This window comes from Barbus barbus, assembly GCF_936440315.1.
Source record: "Barbus barbus genome assembly, chromosome: 10".
Taxonomy (NCBI): Eukaryota; Metazoa; Chordata; class Actinopteri; order Cypriniformes; family Cyprinidae; genus Barbus; species Barbus barbus.
Genome location: NC_136738.1, coordinates 8,215,175 through 8,234,884, shown reverse-complemented (window position 1 = coordinate 8,234,884; position 19,710 = coordinate 8,215,175). Strand labels below are relative to the sequence as shown.

The 19,710-nt window shown below is 36.2% G+C and overlaps 1 protein-coding gene across 2 annotated transcripts; it reads right to left on the bottom strand.

Moving 5' to 3' along the window:
- Positions 1-1,224: 1,224 nt before the first annotated feature.
- LOC306875701 (endoplasmic reticulum junction formation protein lunapark-A-like) lies at positions 1,225-13,408 on the bottom strand. Of its 2 annotated transcripts, none has more exons than XM_079426402.1 (13): positions 13,286-13,408; positions 11,749-11,844; positions 10,938-10,979; positions 9,911-10,098; positions 9,714-9,772; positions 9,540-9,580; positions 8,626-8,709; positions 8,494-8,545; positions 7,997-8,182; positions 5,946-6,051; positions 4,960-5,030; positions 4,588-4,743; positions 1,225-2,212 (listed from the first exon to the last, which is right to left on the bottom strand). In XM_079426402.1, exons 2-13 carry the CDS (start codon positions 11,773-11,775, stop codon positions 2,049-2,051), a joined length of 1,176 nt encoding a protein of 391 aa, XP_079282528.1. In that variant the 5' UTR covers positions 11,776-11,844; positions 13,286-13,408; the 3' UTR covers positions 1,225-2,048. The 2 variants fall into 2 exon arrangements, with proteins under 2 accessions (XP_079282528.1, XP_079282529.1); XM_079426403.1 differs by having other exon boundaries at positions 13,159-13,330.
- Between the last annotated feature and the right edge of the window lie 6,302 nt (positions 13,409-19,710).

Here is a 19,710-nt window from a genome sequence, read left to right as displayed (position 1 = left end):
TGTGAGTCTTTCTATGAGAGAAAGTGAGGCGACTATCAAGATGGATTCATATCTAATCACTCCATCTGCCTGAAAGAAATCCTCAATAAAAAAGCGATTGTGCCACAAACATGAAAAAGCGTCTCTGAGCGCAGAGCTCGCAAACTCTTTAAATGGATGGGAATTCAAAACACACAAAATGATTTTACTGACAGTGCACTACCAAAGACGTCAAAGAAAATAAATGTCATCTCTCGCAGCATGATGTAGTGAGGAGTTTGACTCTGAAATGAAATGGGCTGGGCTACTGAGCGCCCACCTCACGAGTAATTCACCAACACTTGATCTACATCATATTGGCTGGGAAAGGTTCAAATGTCCTATTGACGGGTTATTTTTTCTGGAGCGCCAGGGTGCTGTCAGAGGTCAGAGAGAGGCGCAGTGTATGGGAATCAGGTGCCACTGTCCCGCTGACAGTGATGCATTGCTGTGCTCAGGGGGTCACGTATCTGTAAACATGCATTATAAAATCCCAAAGACAAATGTGAGAGACTGACCTGAGAGCGAGCGGCAGAGAGAGAGAGCGCGTGTCAAGGGGCAGAGATAGCGCTCTTGTTGCAAATGAAGAGGGTCAAGTAATCAAGCTCAGTTGGGCTTGTGTGTCACTCCCATTATCTAATACTGTCTGAAATGATCAATGAGCTAAAATAAAATGATCACAAGCTAAAATAGGCTCCCTAATGAAAATGGACTGTGTTTTAACACATTCTTCTCAATGTCTCTCCGTGTCAGAGCAGATGGACCACGGGCAGGGCGATGCAGCAGGCCACTAACAGCTCTAACAGCCTATTTCGTCCGAGCACACAGATGCTCTCTCACGCTCACTTGAGCAGGGTCACTTAAGCATTCAAGTGGCATATCCACTGACCGGCAATCTCTCGACACAAATAACACTAGCTACGACCAATAACTACACATCTCTACCTGCAGAACCATGACCCCTTCACTCTCAAGCCCAGAAAATAACTGAAAAGAAACTGACATTTTTAAGATCGGGTATATCAGTGGAATAGAAAAAGTGGTTTCATTTTACATGGGACTGGTCAGTGCAGAATGCATGGGTCCCAAAAAGGCCTACAATGGCATTAATACCTGAACGCTTGTGTGATACTGCATTAAATAAATGCATACAAATGGAAATAAATTCAATTAAAAATAAAATGCATTTAAAAAAAACAATTCTCTGCCTTGAAGAACATCAGGATAACGTTTTAAAAACTTTATTTCTCATATTAATCCTTGTAGACCAAATAAAAACAGCATTGCATTTTCGCACATTAGGCTATGCTATTACATAATTCATCTGCTTCTCTTCAAACTTGAAGCAGGTCAAACATAAAGGCACATAAGGCTGAGAACACTGAAGGGCTGTTTTTATGCCGTAATAAATAGCCAGACATTCCTATGGTGGTACTTGAACAGACATGTAAACATGGGACCAATCTCAATGCACAGCACCTAATGTATGCTACACTTCAAAAACAGGCACTGAGAGGATGTTAATAACTATAAATAGTATAAATATAATTTTGAACAGGACATTTTTGCATTATTACATATTGTAAATAAGAATATTAAATACATTCAGTCACAAAACAGTGCTTATATGGAGAATGAAATGAAATTCATGTCAATAGCTGCTTTTCTTGTCAACTAAGACATTAAGAGAAGAGTTATGCATGTACCGAGTTATGACACTTCTGCAAAGTTTAGCTTTTACATAGATTATATTGTAAACAAAGACACTAATGACTATTAAACTCAGCAAATTAACTAATTATTGCAGATTTAAAAAGCAAAAAAAAAAAAACCTCACAAAAATCCCTTTGACCACTGAACTAGTAATTCCTACTCGGCTTTGCTTCACTAATCTATGAAATAACACTGCAACTGTAATGCGCAGAACTTAAAAGGAAACAAACTAAAGGTAAAGAATATGAAAATCAAACCCACACATATACATACACACAAGATGAACATACAGGTTTATATTGGCAGATTCTATCACTCTACTCCACTTCCATGGCAGACACATCGTGCTCGCCATCTGATTTGTCAGGGAGGCTGGTAAGGGGATCTGGATCTTCAGGCTGCTTCTCCTCTAAGAGGCTCTCTTCTGCTTGCTGCTCTTCAGGTTCTGTTTTCACATGCCCTGGACTGGCTGCTTTGCCTTCTAATGAACAAACGAAAGGAGTGCTTGTTAGCAAGATTCAATTCACTGTGAAAAGAGGCATATAATTGGATTTTTATGCACAAAATAAATACAACATAGCTAGATCCAAATTTAGAGCATTGTTATTTATACCATAGCATAAATATTGGGACAGTTGCCTCACAGGTTTTTCTAAGTGTGTCCTGTTGCATTAATTCTTCAAATATTAAAAGCAGGGAATGTGTCGTATCAGTTATATCCATTACTTGTGCATTCTGAATCTTGCATTCGATGATGACACACAAACAAGGATGAAGATGAGGGAGCTGACTTTGAAAGAAAATCAAGTAATTTGGATGCTAAAAGAAAAGAGGAAGAACTAGAGCAAAAACAAAGGGCATGGAGAAATCAAGAGTTTGGAAACCACCAGCAACTTCCTGATCGGCAGAGAAAACAACAGTAGTTGATGACAGACAAATCATAAAAGCTGTGAAAATGAACCCTAAAAGACGTGTCTGTAAAATCACCAACAATTTCCAGAAAGCTGGGGTGATACTCTGACAATCTACTGTCCTCAGGAGACTTTGATACAGAATTACAGATGCTACACATCAAGATGCAAACCTCTGACCAGCACCAAAAATAGAAAGGCAAGATTAGAGTTTGCAAAAAAGCACAAAGGTGAGCCAGAAGAGTTTTGGAAGTGTATTTATGGATCGATGAGACAAAGATGAACCTTTATCTAAGTGATGGGAAAGCAAAAATGTGGAGAGAAAAAAGGGAACTGAATTTACAAGGGCAGAGAAATGGAAAGTCTTAGATTGCCCAAGTCAATCTCCAGATTTAAATCCGATTGAACCTGAATTTCACCAGCTGGAGAGGAGAGTAAAGTCAGAAACTCCCCAAAACAAACAACAATTGGAATTGGCTGCATTAAAGGCTGGGAAAAGTATTTCAAAGGATGAGACCAAGAGTCTGGTGATATCTATGGGTCACAGACTCACTGCTGGGATTGTGTGCAAGGGATCTGCAACTAAATAATAGCTTTTAATCTTTTATATCTGCCTTAAGTTCAACTGTCCCAATACTTATGATCACATCAATGAGTGGTATGAACTCTAAAAGTGCTGTTCTTTTTATTTGGTAAAACAGCTATGTGTTGAAACGGCTAATAATAAAATGTGACATTCTGTAGTTTTGTCTCATATTCATCTTTTAATCATATTTGCAAATGTCTTGACTCCACAGCCAACAGAGCAATTTTGTCTTCACTGTTCCAATACTTATGGAGGGCACTGTATAAGACCCCAGAAATTTGAACAGTAGTGTGCACATATAAGGTACAATAAACAGTCAGCGAATTATTAAAATCATTAGATAAAGGCTAGAGTTATCATAATGTACAAAGTGCAAAATTATTACACTTAAAAATACCATTCATATAAAGACAAGACTATTCATTACAAATCAGACAGAACAAAACAAAACAAAAAAAACTCAAATTAAATAAATGTAATGTCACACTTTGTTTTAAGGCCCAATTCTTGCTATTAACAAACCAGTAACTACGACATTTGGCTCAAACTCCTAACTTGCTACTAATTAATAGTTAGTTAGTAAGGTAGTTAAGTTTAGGTATTGGGTAGGATTAGGAATGTATAATATGGTCATGCAGAATATCTGCTTAAGGACCAATAAACAGCCAATATGTTAATAATAGTCATGCAAATAAGAAACTAGTTAGTGAGAATTGGTCCCTATACTAAAGTGTTGAAAACTAAAATTTAAATTTTTACAAAAAAAAAAAAAAAAAAAAAAAACACTACATTCCAGAATTAAGATGCATAATTGAGCACACACACACTCACTCAATGTATCATCAGTCATCACTTGCTATTGACCAAGCACATAAGAGAAGAAACAGCTAGAGAGAGAGAGAGAGAGAGAGAGAGAGAGAGAGAGAGAGAGAGAGAGAGAGAGAGAGAGAGAGAGAGAGAGAGAGAGAGAGAGAGAGAGAGAGAGAGAGAGAGAGAGAGAGAGAGAGATTGTGTGTCAGGTAGAGACACAGGGTAAAGCACTACTAACTAGGCAGCACTGTGGGGGGGAATATAAGACTCTAAAGCCTTTAATCACCTCACAGATCTGCTCTCAGCACATCAGCAAATGTCCTCTCAGAGGGCACGAGCAGCAGGGACTCACATACACGCACACACACGTCTCATTGTGCACACACACACACACACACACACACACACACACAATAGACCTGCAGTAAACAAACCCAGCCCTTCAAAAAAATCATCCTTTAATACCGCGCACAAGTCCTAAGAATATCAGGAGCATCTAAACATCATCTCCTCCTGCTGCTCAGGTGAACTCTGGTGGAGATCTGGTACCTGGGGCAGGTGGAGAGCTAGACAGGTCTGTCTCCATGGCAACAGCAGGGGGGTCTTGGCTCATCTTGGTTTCTGCAGCAAATTCTGGGAGACGTGGGGCCTGGGGACGTGTCTTCCGGGCCGGGTTCAGGAAATAACAGTAGGCACATCTGAATGCTAAAACATAAGCGATAAAAAACAAACTCATCTCATCTGAATGATCCTCAGACACATGAATATGAAAATAAACATGCAGCACATTAATGATTTGTAAATGCATCAGAGGGACGATGCGTTTACACTTGTTTACATTGGAAAAAAGTCCTCTTCTGTTTTAAAGAGCTCAGTGACTTTCTGAACAGTCAAGGCACTACATTTTTCTCTCAAACTTACCAATATATTCAAACTCCTCCTTTAAAGCCATGCCATTATGAGACGAACACTGCTGGCATATCAGAGCATATCTGCAATAAAAAGAGAAAGTACATATTTAAACTGAAAAGCTTTAGAAAAAAAATGGTGTGAGTAAAGTCTAAGGATGTAAGAGACCACATGACAAAAATTGACCATATTCACATTCTTAACAGATGTTACTAGTCTGATAAATCTAGCTGAGCCTTCACAATTCAAAGCTGCAAACACATCCATCCAGACAATTTAGTCAAAGTAAACCGCAAAACAGCTCACCAAGGCTGCATTTATTTGATCAAAAATACAGTAAAAACAGTAATACTGTAAAAATACATTTTACCCAACTGTCTTCTATTGTAATATATTGTAAAATTTATTTTATTCCTGTGATGTAGCGCTTAATGTTCATGGAAACTGTAATACATTTTTTATTTGATGAATAGAAAATTCAACAGCATTTATTTGAAATAAAAATATATATTTTAAATTCCTTCTGATCCAATTAATGCATCCCTGCTAAAAACAAACTTTTGTATAGTAGTATATATATATATTTTTTTTTTTTAAATAAATGGTTTTCTTAACCTTCAAATGTAAACATTTATTAATCAGCCCCATTATAAAGAATTTTTTTTCCTGCTTTATTTCATGCCAGGCAAAATAAAAGTTTGATCAGGCAAGTACCAGTACACACACATATATACATATATATATATATATATATATATTATTAAATATTATTATATATCATTATAGAAGCTGAAATACATTTCAAATTTTTCAGGTTTTCTTTTCTTTTTTTTTATTCAATATGTAATATAACCAAACTGATATTTATTATTCTCTGGGACTGGCTGAACTCAAGCTGAACTTCTGTTTTATATGGCGATCTTTTCGGGAAATCACATCACACCTTGATTTTGCTCAGTGTAAAGATATAAATCATGATTTCAAGATAAAGCATTCACCTGTTCTGAGGTCCATCACCCACTAGGTACTCAATGACCCTGTCCATGGCACCTCGATCTCTGGGGAGGATGGGTCTGGCCAGCGGAGGACCTGGAGGGTGCATTCCTGCAAGCAAACACACACACACACACACACACACACGTGCATGTCAGTGCTCTCCTCAGATGTGTGACGGTATCTGTGGCTCAGTGCTGCATGGCCGATGATGAATGATAAGAGGGACAGCATTTAATAACGACACTGATATGGAGCTCCCTCCTCATGCCCGCTGTGATCCACACTCATAATTAATATAATTTAACATCAAGAGCAATCATAGTGAGAAGACTGGTCATTTCTGCCAGACTTGGCATAGTTAGGAATCCCTGCTGCTTACTCATTTACCAGCATATGGAGACGCCGCAGTGGACCAAGGTGCTTTTCACTTCCAATTTCTTCCTAAAGGTGTTTGCTTGAACAGGACCAGAACGGTTTGCACACAGCAAAACTTGCACGACTAACACAGCAGGGCCTGTGTCACCTGTCAGTCACTGCTAGCAGATGATTGTAGTCGACAGGGAATAAATAAAATCGCGCTATTCATCCAAAAGATAAAGTTAAAACAGACTGCGAATGCTGTGTTATTTTAGCATTAGTTTTGCACTATTATAACATTTATTAATATACTGAATTAGCATTTACTTTTATGTTTTCAGATTTCAGTTTAAATTTAGTTTTAGTCATTTTGTTTAGTAATTTAATAGGATGTTTAGTAATTTTTATATTTCTATACGGTTTTAATTCATTCTATTTCATCTTTGGTCATTTTAATTCAACTTTCAGTTAGTTGCCAAAGCTATTTTATTTAAGTTTTTCATGTAATACTTATATTTGAAGAGTTCAGATGCAAAAGCATCCATTTGAAACTTTCTTCTAAAAGGAGTATTTTAATCAGGCACCTATGTGTAGGTTCAGTAATGTCACTTTAATGGCAATGAATACTTTTTTTTCCCCCATTACCATTGAAGTGAAAGAACTAAACTATACTAAATAAATGTGAAAATACTAATTTTAGAATCAAATTCAGATGGCATTTATAAAAATGAGGGGCTCTAGTGTTTTTGTAGTATTTATATAGCAATATCATATTTATACATTTCTTGAATTACCAATTACTTCTACATTTTCAGCTTTCATTTGAATTTAGGTTTAGTCATTTTGTTATGTGCTTGTCATTTTTTTATAGATTTCTTTTTTTTCCCTTCTTCCTTCTCCAGTTTTAATAATTTTAGTTCAGCAAGTTGTTCAGTCAACAATTTCAGCTTTATTTTTTAATTATGATTTTTAAAATGTTTTAAATAATTTGTAATAGTTTTACTTTTAATTAACAACAACAATGGACTCCAAGATCTTATCAGTGTTTATTTCAGTCCAATACACAAATTCAACATTACTAAAAGCCTGTTCATCAGATGAGGTAAAACAGCATATTTTGTATAGTTCTGTTTGTTTGTATAATAAGTGGTTTCTTAATGCATTGATTTGCAATGGAACATTAGGATACGGTTTACTGTGCAGTTTGCACTGTATAGCACATACTACAAAATAATGTATGACAGCTATCACCTTTGAAATTAAAACTGTTATTTTGCCTTTTCATTACAATAAAAAAAAAATTAATAAATAACATTTAAAAAAAACTAAAATTTTAGCAATTCATATAATAAATGAGGAAGAAAATGTATTTACAAAACATGGATCACTTCCACTTTATTTGTCAGACTGGAAATTAAAGGTCTAGTGAAGCATATTGCAATGCGTGCTCTGATAGTTTTACAGAGATTTTTGGCAAATGTAGAAGGTCAATCAACTACAAAGTGCATGCATACAAAAAAACTAAATATTGGCAATCAATCACTAATACCCCTCTGATTTTAGGGGCAAGGTCACGGCTATGACTGGTCAGTTTTGTCCCTTAAACAACATTACAGATCGGTGATGAAAAACCATTAATAGCCCTTCTATGACAAGAAAAGCCAATCAGATGTTTAGTGAGGGACATGAGACTCACCCATTGCTGGGCCGGGTGTGCCAGCCGGGGTTCCAGGCCTCCGGATAAGACCTTGTGGGGTTGATGTAGACAGACCTTTTTCAGGTGGCCCTCCCGGAGCAGACAGTGGAGTAGGGGGGACTGAGGGGGCAGGAACGGGTGGAGGACGCCCTGTAGGACGAGGGGTCACATGCCGCTGACGCAGCTCTGAGAAGGAAATGATATTATTCTGACAGTGAAATATGAAACCTGATAAGATGAAGTCTACATCTGGGGTTGCTCACCCCACAGCCCCAATTGGGGTGATCTAGAGACTGGAAAAATTACTCAAATCATTTTGTTTTATACCACAGAAACCTGCCATTTCAGATACTACATACTTGCCATTTAAAGATACTACAACAAGTTATTGCATTCTGATGAAAGACAAAAAAAAAATCATAATAAATGGCATGAACATGGGTCAACTGTGAGTTGATAAGTTCAACTTAAGAGGGGGAACAGATTTGATCGCTCACCTTGGCCTTGTCTTGGAGTCGCAGGTGGGCCAATGGGTTGAGCCGCTATCTCCTCCAGAGAAAACCAAACAAAAACATTGATATTTGCACATTTATTGGAGTCATTTGTAGATTTAATAATAAGGTACTTACAAGATTTTTCTTAGAGTCAGGGTCAAACCGTTCCAGAATCAGCTTGGCATTTTTGTAGGTCTCAGTTTCCATTACCTGCTCAAGCTGTTTGAAAAAATATTGCAATCACGTAATCACAATTACATTAAACAGTGATTCCTATTGATTGACATTAAAAACTGAAGACACATATGAATAAAAAAAAAAAAAAACCTTTCCAATTTATAAAAATTAATCTGTCCAAGTCAAATGAAGGAACTAGTCCTGCTGCTTATATTTGGGTTTAAAAGCATAAAGAAATTCAATCTGTTTTCTCACCATCTTCTGTTTAGTTTTATTTTAAAACTTAATTTCGGGGAAAGAGCAAATTGTGCTAATTATTTAACTTTAATGAATAGAATAATTACAAGCCCTACTGCGATAATGGGGAGTGTGAAAATCCATCAGCTGTAATTATCGAAAGTTATTAGACATGACAGTGGATGACAAGCAATTTCTCAGATTTATTTCCTCCCATCACTAAACACTATTAATTTAAAGACAAGTCGTTAGCCAAGCACTTTACCAAGTAAAGTCTCTTTGCCAATTACCCGCTGTCTTCATTGATTTCAGATTATTTATTAGGAGCAGAAATTATCTCTTTCTCTCACTGACAGCAGAGGGCCACAATATGATGAAAGGAAAACAGGACGTTGTTGTGCTAACATTAGCATACGGCTAACCAGCTCACAGGGGAAGATGGGAGCACACGGACTGCGTGGAATTACTAACTCGCTCAAATGAAAAGATCCTAACATATACGAGAGAGAGCGCTTCTACTCAAGCAAATCTGTACAGCTGTGAAAACAGACAGAAAAAAAGACAGAATCTAGGCCAAAATTAACTACACAACAGGAAGTGACATTCAAAGACAGACACTGCTACGCATTACTCACTATTTTCTTTTTCTCTGCTTTCAGCTCTTCTAATTTTTCATCTAAGATGCAAAAAATAAAAAGAACAGAAAAATGAATATATAGATATGCTTAATACTACTGGCTATGGCATCATAATAGACTGAACTCATAATAAGATCAAATATAAAATCAAGTTCGGTAAGAATTTCTTACTGTTTCTCTCTGTTCGTTTGTTGTATAAAACAATCAGCAGTTTCCTCAGCAGCCAAATTCTGCAGACAGGAAAATAAATTAATTTAAAATAATTTGGATATTCATGCATATCAAAATTTGAATCAAAACCAGATTCATACAATTTACCATCAATCTTCTATCTGTCTGAATTCAAAAACTGAACTTAAAGTACTTACAACAGAGGAAATAGCAAGAATGGTGAAGCCACTATTAATTTTCCTATCATCCTCTCTGGGATGTACCACACATAGACGACTGTACAGGCTATCAAGTACAGCAGGGCTGAGTACAACAGCAGTCTGTACACCCATAACTTCAGCTGCTTCTGGTTCTTCTCTCTGTATTCCTCAAGGGCCTGGATATCCTGAGGGAGATCAATTAAAACACTCCATAAAAACTCCATAAGGGCAGGAATTAGTAAGCTGCATTCAAATAGAAGTGTAAAAAATGCTCAGATATGGAGTATAATTCATATTTAAATACATTTTTACCAAAATTACAACAAAAATAACATTATGGGTTGGCCTTTAAAATTGCACCTAGTATTGAATACTAAGCCAAAATTCAAATATATTTCAGAAAAATGGCCATTAATAAAACTGTGTGCATGCAAGTGCTATCAGTAGAATGCATAGTTATTCAGGGGTATGAATCAGGTCAAACAAAAAGCATGCATGACGGCTTAAGGACACCAAATTACTGTAAAACTTCAAAATATCCTGCAGCATAAAGAAAGTATGGAAGGAAAAGTTGTTTAGTCTAAACTTGAATCAAATCCCCATGACCTAAATACCTAAGGCAGAACTTGAGAGAGCTCTAATCAGAATCCGCAAAAAATTTATTTAACTGCATACTGATCTAATCTTGTCAAGATACAAATCAGGTCAAACGTGTTTAATTCACATTTTGAAGTCACAATTAGAAGTCTTTGGTTCTAAACAGTAAATATACAGCCAAGTTATTTGCACAATACTCAGCCAAGCTCAATACTCAGACCTCTCTATTTGAGGTAGTACTGTATAACCCCAGACATTTGTTTCTGTCTGTAACCTTGTGTTATTCTGAGTCACAACTGAACCTAAAATAAATAAAACAGTTCAAATATTTCCATGGCCTAATTGAACAAGGACACCTTCCATGTCAGAAAAGTATAACAGACAGAATGAGTGATGTCAGGAAACGGTTGAAAGTGCACTTCTATACCTTATCAAGATCCTCCAAGACCTCTACAGTGGTTGGCTTTGCCTATGGATGGATACAGTACAGTTAGCAACAATAAAGCAAGCTGGTAGGAGGTACAAAAGTACAAAATTGCAAAGTTTCACTATTTAGATTTCTACAGTATATAGCATATTAATACCAAATCACACTCTTAATTATGAAACTTTTTAAGGAATAGTTCACCCAAAAATTTGAAATTGCTGTAAATTTACTCACGCATTACTTGTTCACCAACGGATCCTCTGCAGTGAATGGGTGCCGTCAAAATGGGAGTCCAAACAGCGAATAAAAACTTCTTATGAAAATCAAGCATCAAAAACAGTCCAGAAAATTATTAAATATGTCTGTGGATTTTGATGCAGGATGTGATTTTGATGGACATTTTCACTGGAGGAAGTGTTATGGATTACAGACTTAAATTTTGGCCACAAGCGACAGTTTAAAGCTAAAACATCTTAACAATAGATGCGTTTCGTACAAACATACAGCTTTTTCCTTCACAAGACTGAAGGAAAAAGCTGTATGTTTTCTCAGTTGTTTGGATTCTCAGTTGTTTGGATTTTCATTCTGACGGCACCCATTCACTGCAGAGGATCCACTGGTGAGCAAGAGATGCAATGCTACATTGCTCCAAATCTAATGAGGGCTTTGTAGCATTAAAAAAAAGACAACAGCACACATCTGTGCAACATTTCTATCAAACCACTTTAAAATCAAATTGTAGATGTTAACATTAATATTGCATACAGCCTAAGTGTACATCCTACAAGTTGAGTGACTGAAGCACATTTACCCTCCACCGAGACACCACAGCCCCCATCTTGTGAGGACAGTCCTTCTCTCTAAGCCTGGTTTCTGTTACTCGTTACTCCACACCAAAGCCAGACACCTGTTCACAATAAAGGCAACAGTTTCTTTCAACAATAGCAATATTTAAGTTACAAACAAGATCATGATAGTTGTTTTCCACTTGGGAAAACGCATGGATTAGAGAATGGATTATAAAACCTCAGTAGGATTTCATTTACAAAAAATTGGATGCTTAAGTCACATTTGTTAAAAGTGTGCATGTCTTCAAACAAATGCTACTTGAGTTTTTCGCAGAACAAGATACAGATTCATCTACTGGGCATGGGCACACCAATATAGCATAACGTTTGTCACAAAGTACAACAATGATTACTGTTTTTGTATGATTGTAAAGTGCAGGTTTAGGGTCGTGGAAGTTTATAAAACAAATTTATATTTATATTATAAACAAATTTATAAAACATTAATAAAACAACATCTAATAGGTAGTAAACGTAATTTATTGTTGGCTTCCGGTTTTAGTTGTATCTAGCCACAACCTGGATAAAGTCAGTTCTTCTCAAACGCACACATTTGTCCCAGCACAAGTGTAGATAATTACATATAACGTTACCAGCAACCACTAATGTTTCAATACCTTGTCTTATTTTTCAACAGCTTAGTCATTTCAAACCAAACAACCTTCTTTTTCGACAAATGCTTTGCTTGGAGAGTGTATTTGTGCTATCTTTCTTTACAATGAATACCACTCAAATTTAGGTTTTGTTTTTTGTTGCAATGACATTTAACATTCAGAAATTATGGCTTGCAATGCATGTGCAAACACTTTCAGATCCCACTGTATCTCACACATGCAGGGTTAGATGCATGAGATCAGTGATATCAAATATCTCCACAGCTCACACGAAATCTGGAGGCTCTGAAAAGTAACAAGACACTCCTCTATTTTAAACTGCAGAGTCCTCAAGAGCTCAGATAGTGGGCCCACACAAACTTGTTTGAGGGTGTTTGAATCAGAGTGGATAGCGGTGCGAAAAACTGCTGGAAGCACCAATGAAATGCATTTTATTTATAACTTTATTCAGCCTCAGCCTTAAGAATGCCGATTAGTATTAAAATCAAACTTTTGTACTCCAGGACAATTCAGGTCGAGTGTGATGCTTTAAAACTACTAACGTTACTTAAAAAAATAAAACACTCAAAACAGTGATAATCAAGAAGTTAACGTATGAAAAAAATAAAACTTCAAGAGTTAGTAATCTCATTCTGCCAGCTAAAACATTGCGCTTTATATGTTTTACAGTTTTAGCATAGCATAGATTTGCCGACAGATTATGTTTCCGTAATCTAGAATATCAGAAATGCTCAATGCAGAGCTAAAAAAAAGACTCACTTTGAACTGCTGTCAGCTGATACAGCGGACATGATTAGACGACGTCGCGCACGCCCTGTTATACAGCGCTATCGTGCATAAACACGCCGAAAACCGACACAACAAATGATTATTGAAAATGCCTTACCCCTGAATAAAATATCATCCAGAAGAGACTGGCGTTATTATGGCTGTACTTCCACAGCCTACGTCATCAAACTGCTCCCACAAGCCCGCGCGGCACGGACCTCCTCTACTTCACCGCTCTGTCACGTGGTCAAGCGCGTTCTCTCTCAAAGCGCGGGGAAATAGAATCAACTTCACGCAGTGCTTCCGCAGAGTTCACGTCACGGCAGAAACAAATGATTTATTTAAAAAATGTATATATGCATATTGCTTATATTCAGTGTTTTGGATGAAATAATACTATAATAGGAAATAGAAATTCTATTTACGCACGTGATAATCTTGCTGTTACTGTATAACATCACATTGTGTCAAAAATGCTTCTAGAAATTGTGCTAATAGAAATGTTGCTTTCACATTTCCTACATGCTCTATAGTCTAAACAACGTTTATTTAAAATTATGACATGAAATTAATAGTATAATAAATTTAAAAATATGAATGAATGAAATCAGTAATACACTTTATTCTGATTATTATTTTAATGCATATTACTACAGTAGCCTACGTGTAAACTGGCAAAGACACACAACTCACAATTCACACAACTGTTTATGTGTTCACACTTTGAAAACAGACACTGGACAACTGTTCAGTATGCTTTATAACTTATATGGCTTGTTTTTTATATAGCAGGCAAACTTTCTGTAGAAAAGTAGAACTTGTTTTTCTTTGGTTAGTTCAGTGATGTTATATAATATTTTTAACTTCAAATGAATGAAACACATTTTAGGTTATCCTTTTGTCAGCTGCTCAGAGCCGACAAAAACAGAAACATACAACAGGAATGTATGTTTTGCCATTATTATAGAGGGTTAGAATGTGCATAACTGTACCATTGAATAATAATTATATTACAGGATTATTGATTTATTTATATATATATATATATAATTTGTCATGTATGGTCTCATTGATTTATTCATTTTTACAATATCCCAGTATTTGTAACTGATTTGTCTTAACGGATGTATTAAATTAAACTGGCCTGAAATATAACAAAAGCAATATTATCCCATTCAGTACTTTGCAAAGTGATCAGAATGTTCTTTTTTTTGTTTGTTTTTTTTTTTATAAAAAGGTAGATATCAGTGAATATTACACGAGACCATTTCAAGATTTCATGTTTCATGAGAAAACACAAAGTACTTCTGATGGTTGGTGCTCTTTCTTTGGAATCTGATAACTCTGTAATGGAGAGAGGATGGGCATTCAGCATGAAATCTAGAACGACCATGCTGCCTCGATCAGCACCATGGACAGCAACTGTACTTATAAACGTCTAACTTTCACAACACAGTATGAGTAGTTTAAAACCAGTGCACAGTGTACTTACATGATGAGGAGCTTTAGCATGTATATGGCTGTAAGGTGATAATGCATCTACCATAAATTATTGGAACCAGTTGTACAATATGTTTCTATGTCACTGGCTCAGAAGTAAACATGATCTAAAAACAAAACCTTGATTATTATGCCATAGAGAAGATATTTTTTAAGATATTTTGAGAGGTACTTTTTGGGGGGGGGTCAATTGTTACCAAAAATTGTTTGGTTGCCAAAATTCTTAAGTAAATGTTAAATTAAGGGTAAGTAAATTAATTTGCATTGAAATATTGAAACTATTGGGTGAACCATTCCTGTAAGATATACCGTCATTGCGGAGCCACAAACAATATTTTATTGGCTTGCGTATTTGTACAAGCTTAGTTTATTTAAAAAAAACCAAAAAAACCAAAAAAAAAAACCATTGGCTATCCTCATGGCGCCCTGCAAGTTGAACTCATCGCTTTGCTGTAACGGTCTGTAGGTCTGTTTGGCGATGACATGATGCTTAGGCTGCTGCTAAAATGAAACTCGGTCACTACTTCATTTGAAATAGTCGTCAATCAGACAAAGGGTCAACTTTATGGTTAATTAATTCAAGTAAGATGGAATGAATAGTGTCCCACTATTATGCGTTGACGGTACGTGTGTTTGCCTGTCATAAGGTTTAACGGGAAAAGGAAAGCAATATAGGCGTCAGCGTTTTCTGCACATCAGATGCATTCAAAATAGTTTCCTGAATGTGTCAAGTGATATTAACGTTATGATGTACGTGCCATAAATTCACTTTGTATTGGTAAATGCCCTCTGTTCGTGTTCGACAGAGCTGTTGAGGTGAATACTTGTGTTGACATGTTTCACACTGCAACGCTGAAAATATACTTTGGCAAAATGTGATATAATTAACGTGTTATTTCAGTAAACTATTATGTTTTGACCCCCATTTTCTTTTGCAAACCAGACCTTCTCATTGGCAGCTTATAGCAAACAGACAACTCAGCCGTTAAAGCAAGTGAAGGCAATTTTCAAGGATAATTGCGAACATGTTTTAATACATATGCATGAAAAGCATTTTCCTTTTTGAGGGAGAGGGAGCGACTTAACGTGCTTATGCAATTGATTGAGGGGATGACCTGCTATTCAAAATGTTATTTGAGAAATATCAAAATGTGCATACTTACAAATTGCCCACCTTGTATCTGAATTACTACCCCATTCATCATCATTATGGGTTGATAAGTTAATTTAACCATTTCATTCTGTCTTAATGAGCTATAGTTAAATTAATGTCACATAATATATGAAAGCAACATTTGAACAGAAGCATTCATTTGAGACAAACAAGGGTGGCCATGGTTTCATTTGATGCATAAATCTCCTCATCACAGCCGGTTGCCACGAACCTTTTCCCTTCTTTTCCCTGGGTTTTCTGTAATGGTGTCAACAAAAACAAAGCGAATAATAAAGCTTTGTTTAAGACTAACCGTTGAATCAATGTAATGAACTCAGTGTCCGCGCCATTGTTTGGTGTCTATTTTCCTGTTTAAATCACGTTCGGTTTCTTCTAATTTTACGCAGTCCATTCACTGAAAACAAAATTATGACAGCATATGGTGATCTATAACTTTGTACCATCCAGATCTAATTTACAGGGCGATGATTTCGTTAGCGAGTCGAACTGTATCGTGAAGGTTTTAGCTCCATCGCAACAACTGGATGGGATTGGGATCACCCTCGCCCTGCCTAGATTTCCCCGAGAATAATCAAATCTGGCAGCTTTGGTAGGCATTTACCAAAGACTTATATTTATCCGATTAAACACTACGACCTGCCTTTATGGCACCATTCTTGCGTGGACCTAATAATAGCGATGGTCTAGTTTCATTGAAATTTTCGCGCAGATGTTCAGTTGAGCGCACCGTTTTCCGCTCGCCAGACGCATTTGAGAAGTTCCACCTTAAAACAACAGTCTTTTGGCCCCACGTGCTCCCTGTAGTTCGGATTTTGTCCTCCCCGCAGCAGCTGTCACCTCGCATTACTCGCAGTCAGCTAAATGAAACATTATTCTAAACATATGCATCGTAATCAGTTCGGTCACACTTACAAGAACACGCGTTAATAAGGCAATCAATCACGGTGGAACAAGCGAGTTGTTCTGCAACAGCTCATAAACAGTGCGTAATGAAGAATTGGAGGTTAGCATGACACGCGCTGATCAGATAATCAATGTCAAAGATGCGATGAATGTCAGTAAATGTAGTTTTTATGTCGTTTCTATAAAATCTTCAATTTACAACAAGCAGTTCAATTACCCAGAAAATACAGTCAATTAAATGGGCGTGATTGGACAGTAGCGGGAGGATCATCGATCTTTGCATTTCTATCTTGGTGGTGGACATTTAATTTGGGTTTTCTATTAGCACCGAAATAAAGAAAAAATAAAATATATTAAACAAGCCGCAGATTTATTTTCTTGTCAAAAGCAATTCGGCTAAGTTGACAGACAGTTTGCGGCATTTTATGATGAATTCTTTTTTCAGTCTTTGCACATTGGATACAAAACTGATGGCGTTATTGTGGCCAGTGTTTTTCTGCCCTCTGTCTTCTCCAGTTTGCCTCTCCATCTATCTCAATGCCTTTGTTGTATGGCTTGTAACCCTCGCCTTGGTAAAGAGCATAACGAAACATGGCGATACATCACACTCGTGCTGCGCCATAATCCCATTTCTTTAATGGGGACGTTCAAAAAGAAAGCAACTTATCTCAAAGTCCCCCGGGAATATGCCGGTATATATTTAACCAGGCTGCAATTAACGACAGTATCAGCTTGTATCATTTAGAGGTAATGTAAAAATAATGGTAAATTATAGGGCCGGAATGACCCGTGATCGCAGACTCCATATTCCCTATAGTTTTAGTGTCGTTTTAATTAATGCCAGACTCACTTTCTCACCAAGGAGAAAAAAATGTGTTAACAGAGCAGGAACGCTTCACACCACTGGATTTTTGCCCCCTATTGAAATATTGATTTAAAAAGGAAGATGAAAGACCTCCGTGGATTTAAAATCACATTTTAAAAATGTATTTACAATAAATTGAATGTATGTGTATTGTTTAGAATTAGACGGAGCAAAACAAAAACAACACCAAAAAAAGCTAAATTAGAAATTTAAGTAATACAAATGTGGGTGAAGTGGACATTTGCGATTGAAATGTTATAGGCCACATCTGTTACATTTGATTTTGAATTTGCTCGACTTTGATGTTTTCAGTTAATAACCACGGCAATTATCTATTTGCAACGTGCACAATGATAACGATATTAAAAATTGCGTTTTAAATATTTATTTTCCAAGAACAACACCATCAATAAATAACATAATATACATTTTTATATTGCACATTTTTCTCAAGTGAAAATATGAAAATTCATACAGTCGGCAATATGTAAAATACAGAGACGTAATGTACAGAGTCGTGTATCACGGCAACCCTTGGGAGAGGAGCAAAACACTGGGATTTTAGTATTGTCATTTATTGAACAGACGGCAGCCAGCCCCGCAACAACTCAGTAATATAAAAAAAAAAGAAAAAAGATAAACCGTTTGTTTGTTTGTTTGCTTTTTTTCCCCTTGTTTTTTTTTTTTAAATGGAAACAGCAATGCAGTGTGCTTTATATACAATGAGTGATAATTTTGGCTTGCATCATGATTTCAGGCCTAATATTTCTTCTTTTTTAAATCGTTTGGTGAATTAATGTAAGACTGTTTAAGTACCTAAAACAACTGTGTAATCCTAACATTAAATAAACATCCAGCCAGTCACATAAACTAAATAATAATAATAATTAAAAAAAAAATGTAAAAAGGGTAAAATCTGTGACGCTAATAATTTCGAATGAAAGTCAAAATTTTGGTTTAATACAATTTAAACGTGACTATGCGTGTTATGACACAATATCTCACCATTTGATCTGTACAAGTGCTATTTTGCTATTTTTAAAATGTGGTTTTATGTAAGGCAGAATTCCGCCCAGTGACAAAAAAATAAAATAAAATAAAATGAAAAATGTATGCAGACAGAAATGCATGAGCAATTTGTCTGAAGTTTGGGGTTGTGTGGATAATCCCATTATATTGTGAGTGAAGAGTCTCTACTGGGAGTATTATGGAAATATCGGTTTGGATTTAATGAGACTGCTCGCATCAGCGGAACATCTCTGAGAAAAAAGTCTACCCAGGCCGACCAACGTTCCAATAAGAAGACTGGAAATAGGACTCGGTGGAAAGGGGATTATTTTTTTAAATAATAAAAAAAGAATTCGCAGGTAACGAATACCACGTTTAATACTGTACAATCTACACACCAAGAACAATGCGAAATGCTCAAGGTCTTTTATCTATCTTGTCTAATGACTTCCCACAGCGGGTTGTTATGCTTTGACAGCGAGTCTCAGAACGGGAAGTTTCTTACATTTCCACATTCAAAGGAGGTCCATCAAGGTACATGATTGGCAATTTTCGTCATAATCTTCACATTATTAACAGCAGAATTGACATTGTAGCAGTAGTGCAGGTTTTATGCGCCACATTCCCAGATCAGGGAGAGTCCCTCGAGCAGCAGCACTTTCAGCATCATTATCTTACGCCTGGTCCCTTAACCGATGCTAAAGTGGCACAGCCAGTGTATATTTTCTTTACTGTGGTACAATCTAATCGAAAAGAATATTTGCATACAGTTGTAATAAATATTAAGGATAAATAATAATAAATAAAATAACTACTATAATAATAATAATAATAATAATAATAAACCTACTCACATTTAAAAATCTAATAAAAAAATACCGTTTTGCTCATTCTATAACGCACTGTTTTAATATTGTGTGTTGTAACATGTTTAAAAGGCCTTAGATTTCCATAACATTGTGTTTTAAATATTTTACTTAATTTAATTCTGGGCGTTACAGGCCTTACTGGAATGGAAATGCTGTCCCTCAATTTAAAAATAATAATAATAATTGCATGTGCTTCAAATAAAAGAGTGTATGCCAGTACTAAG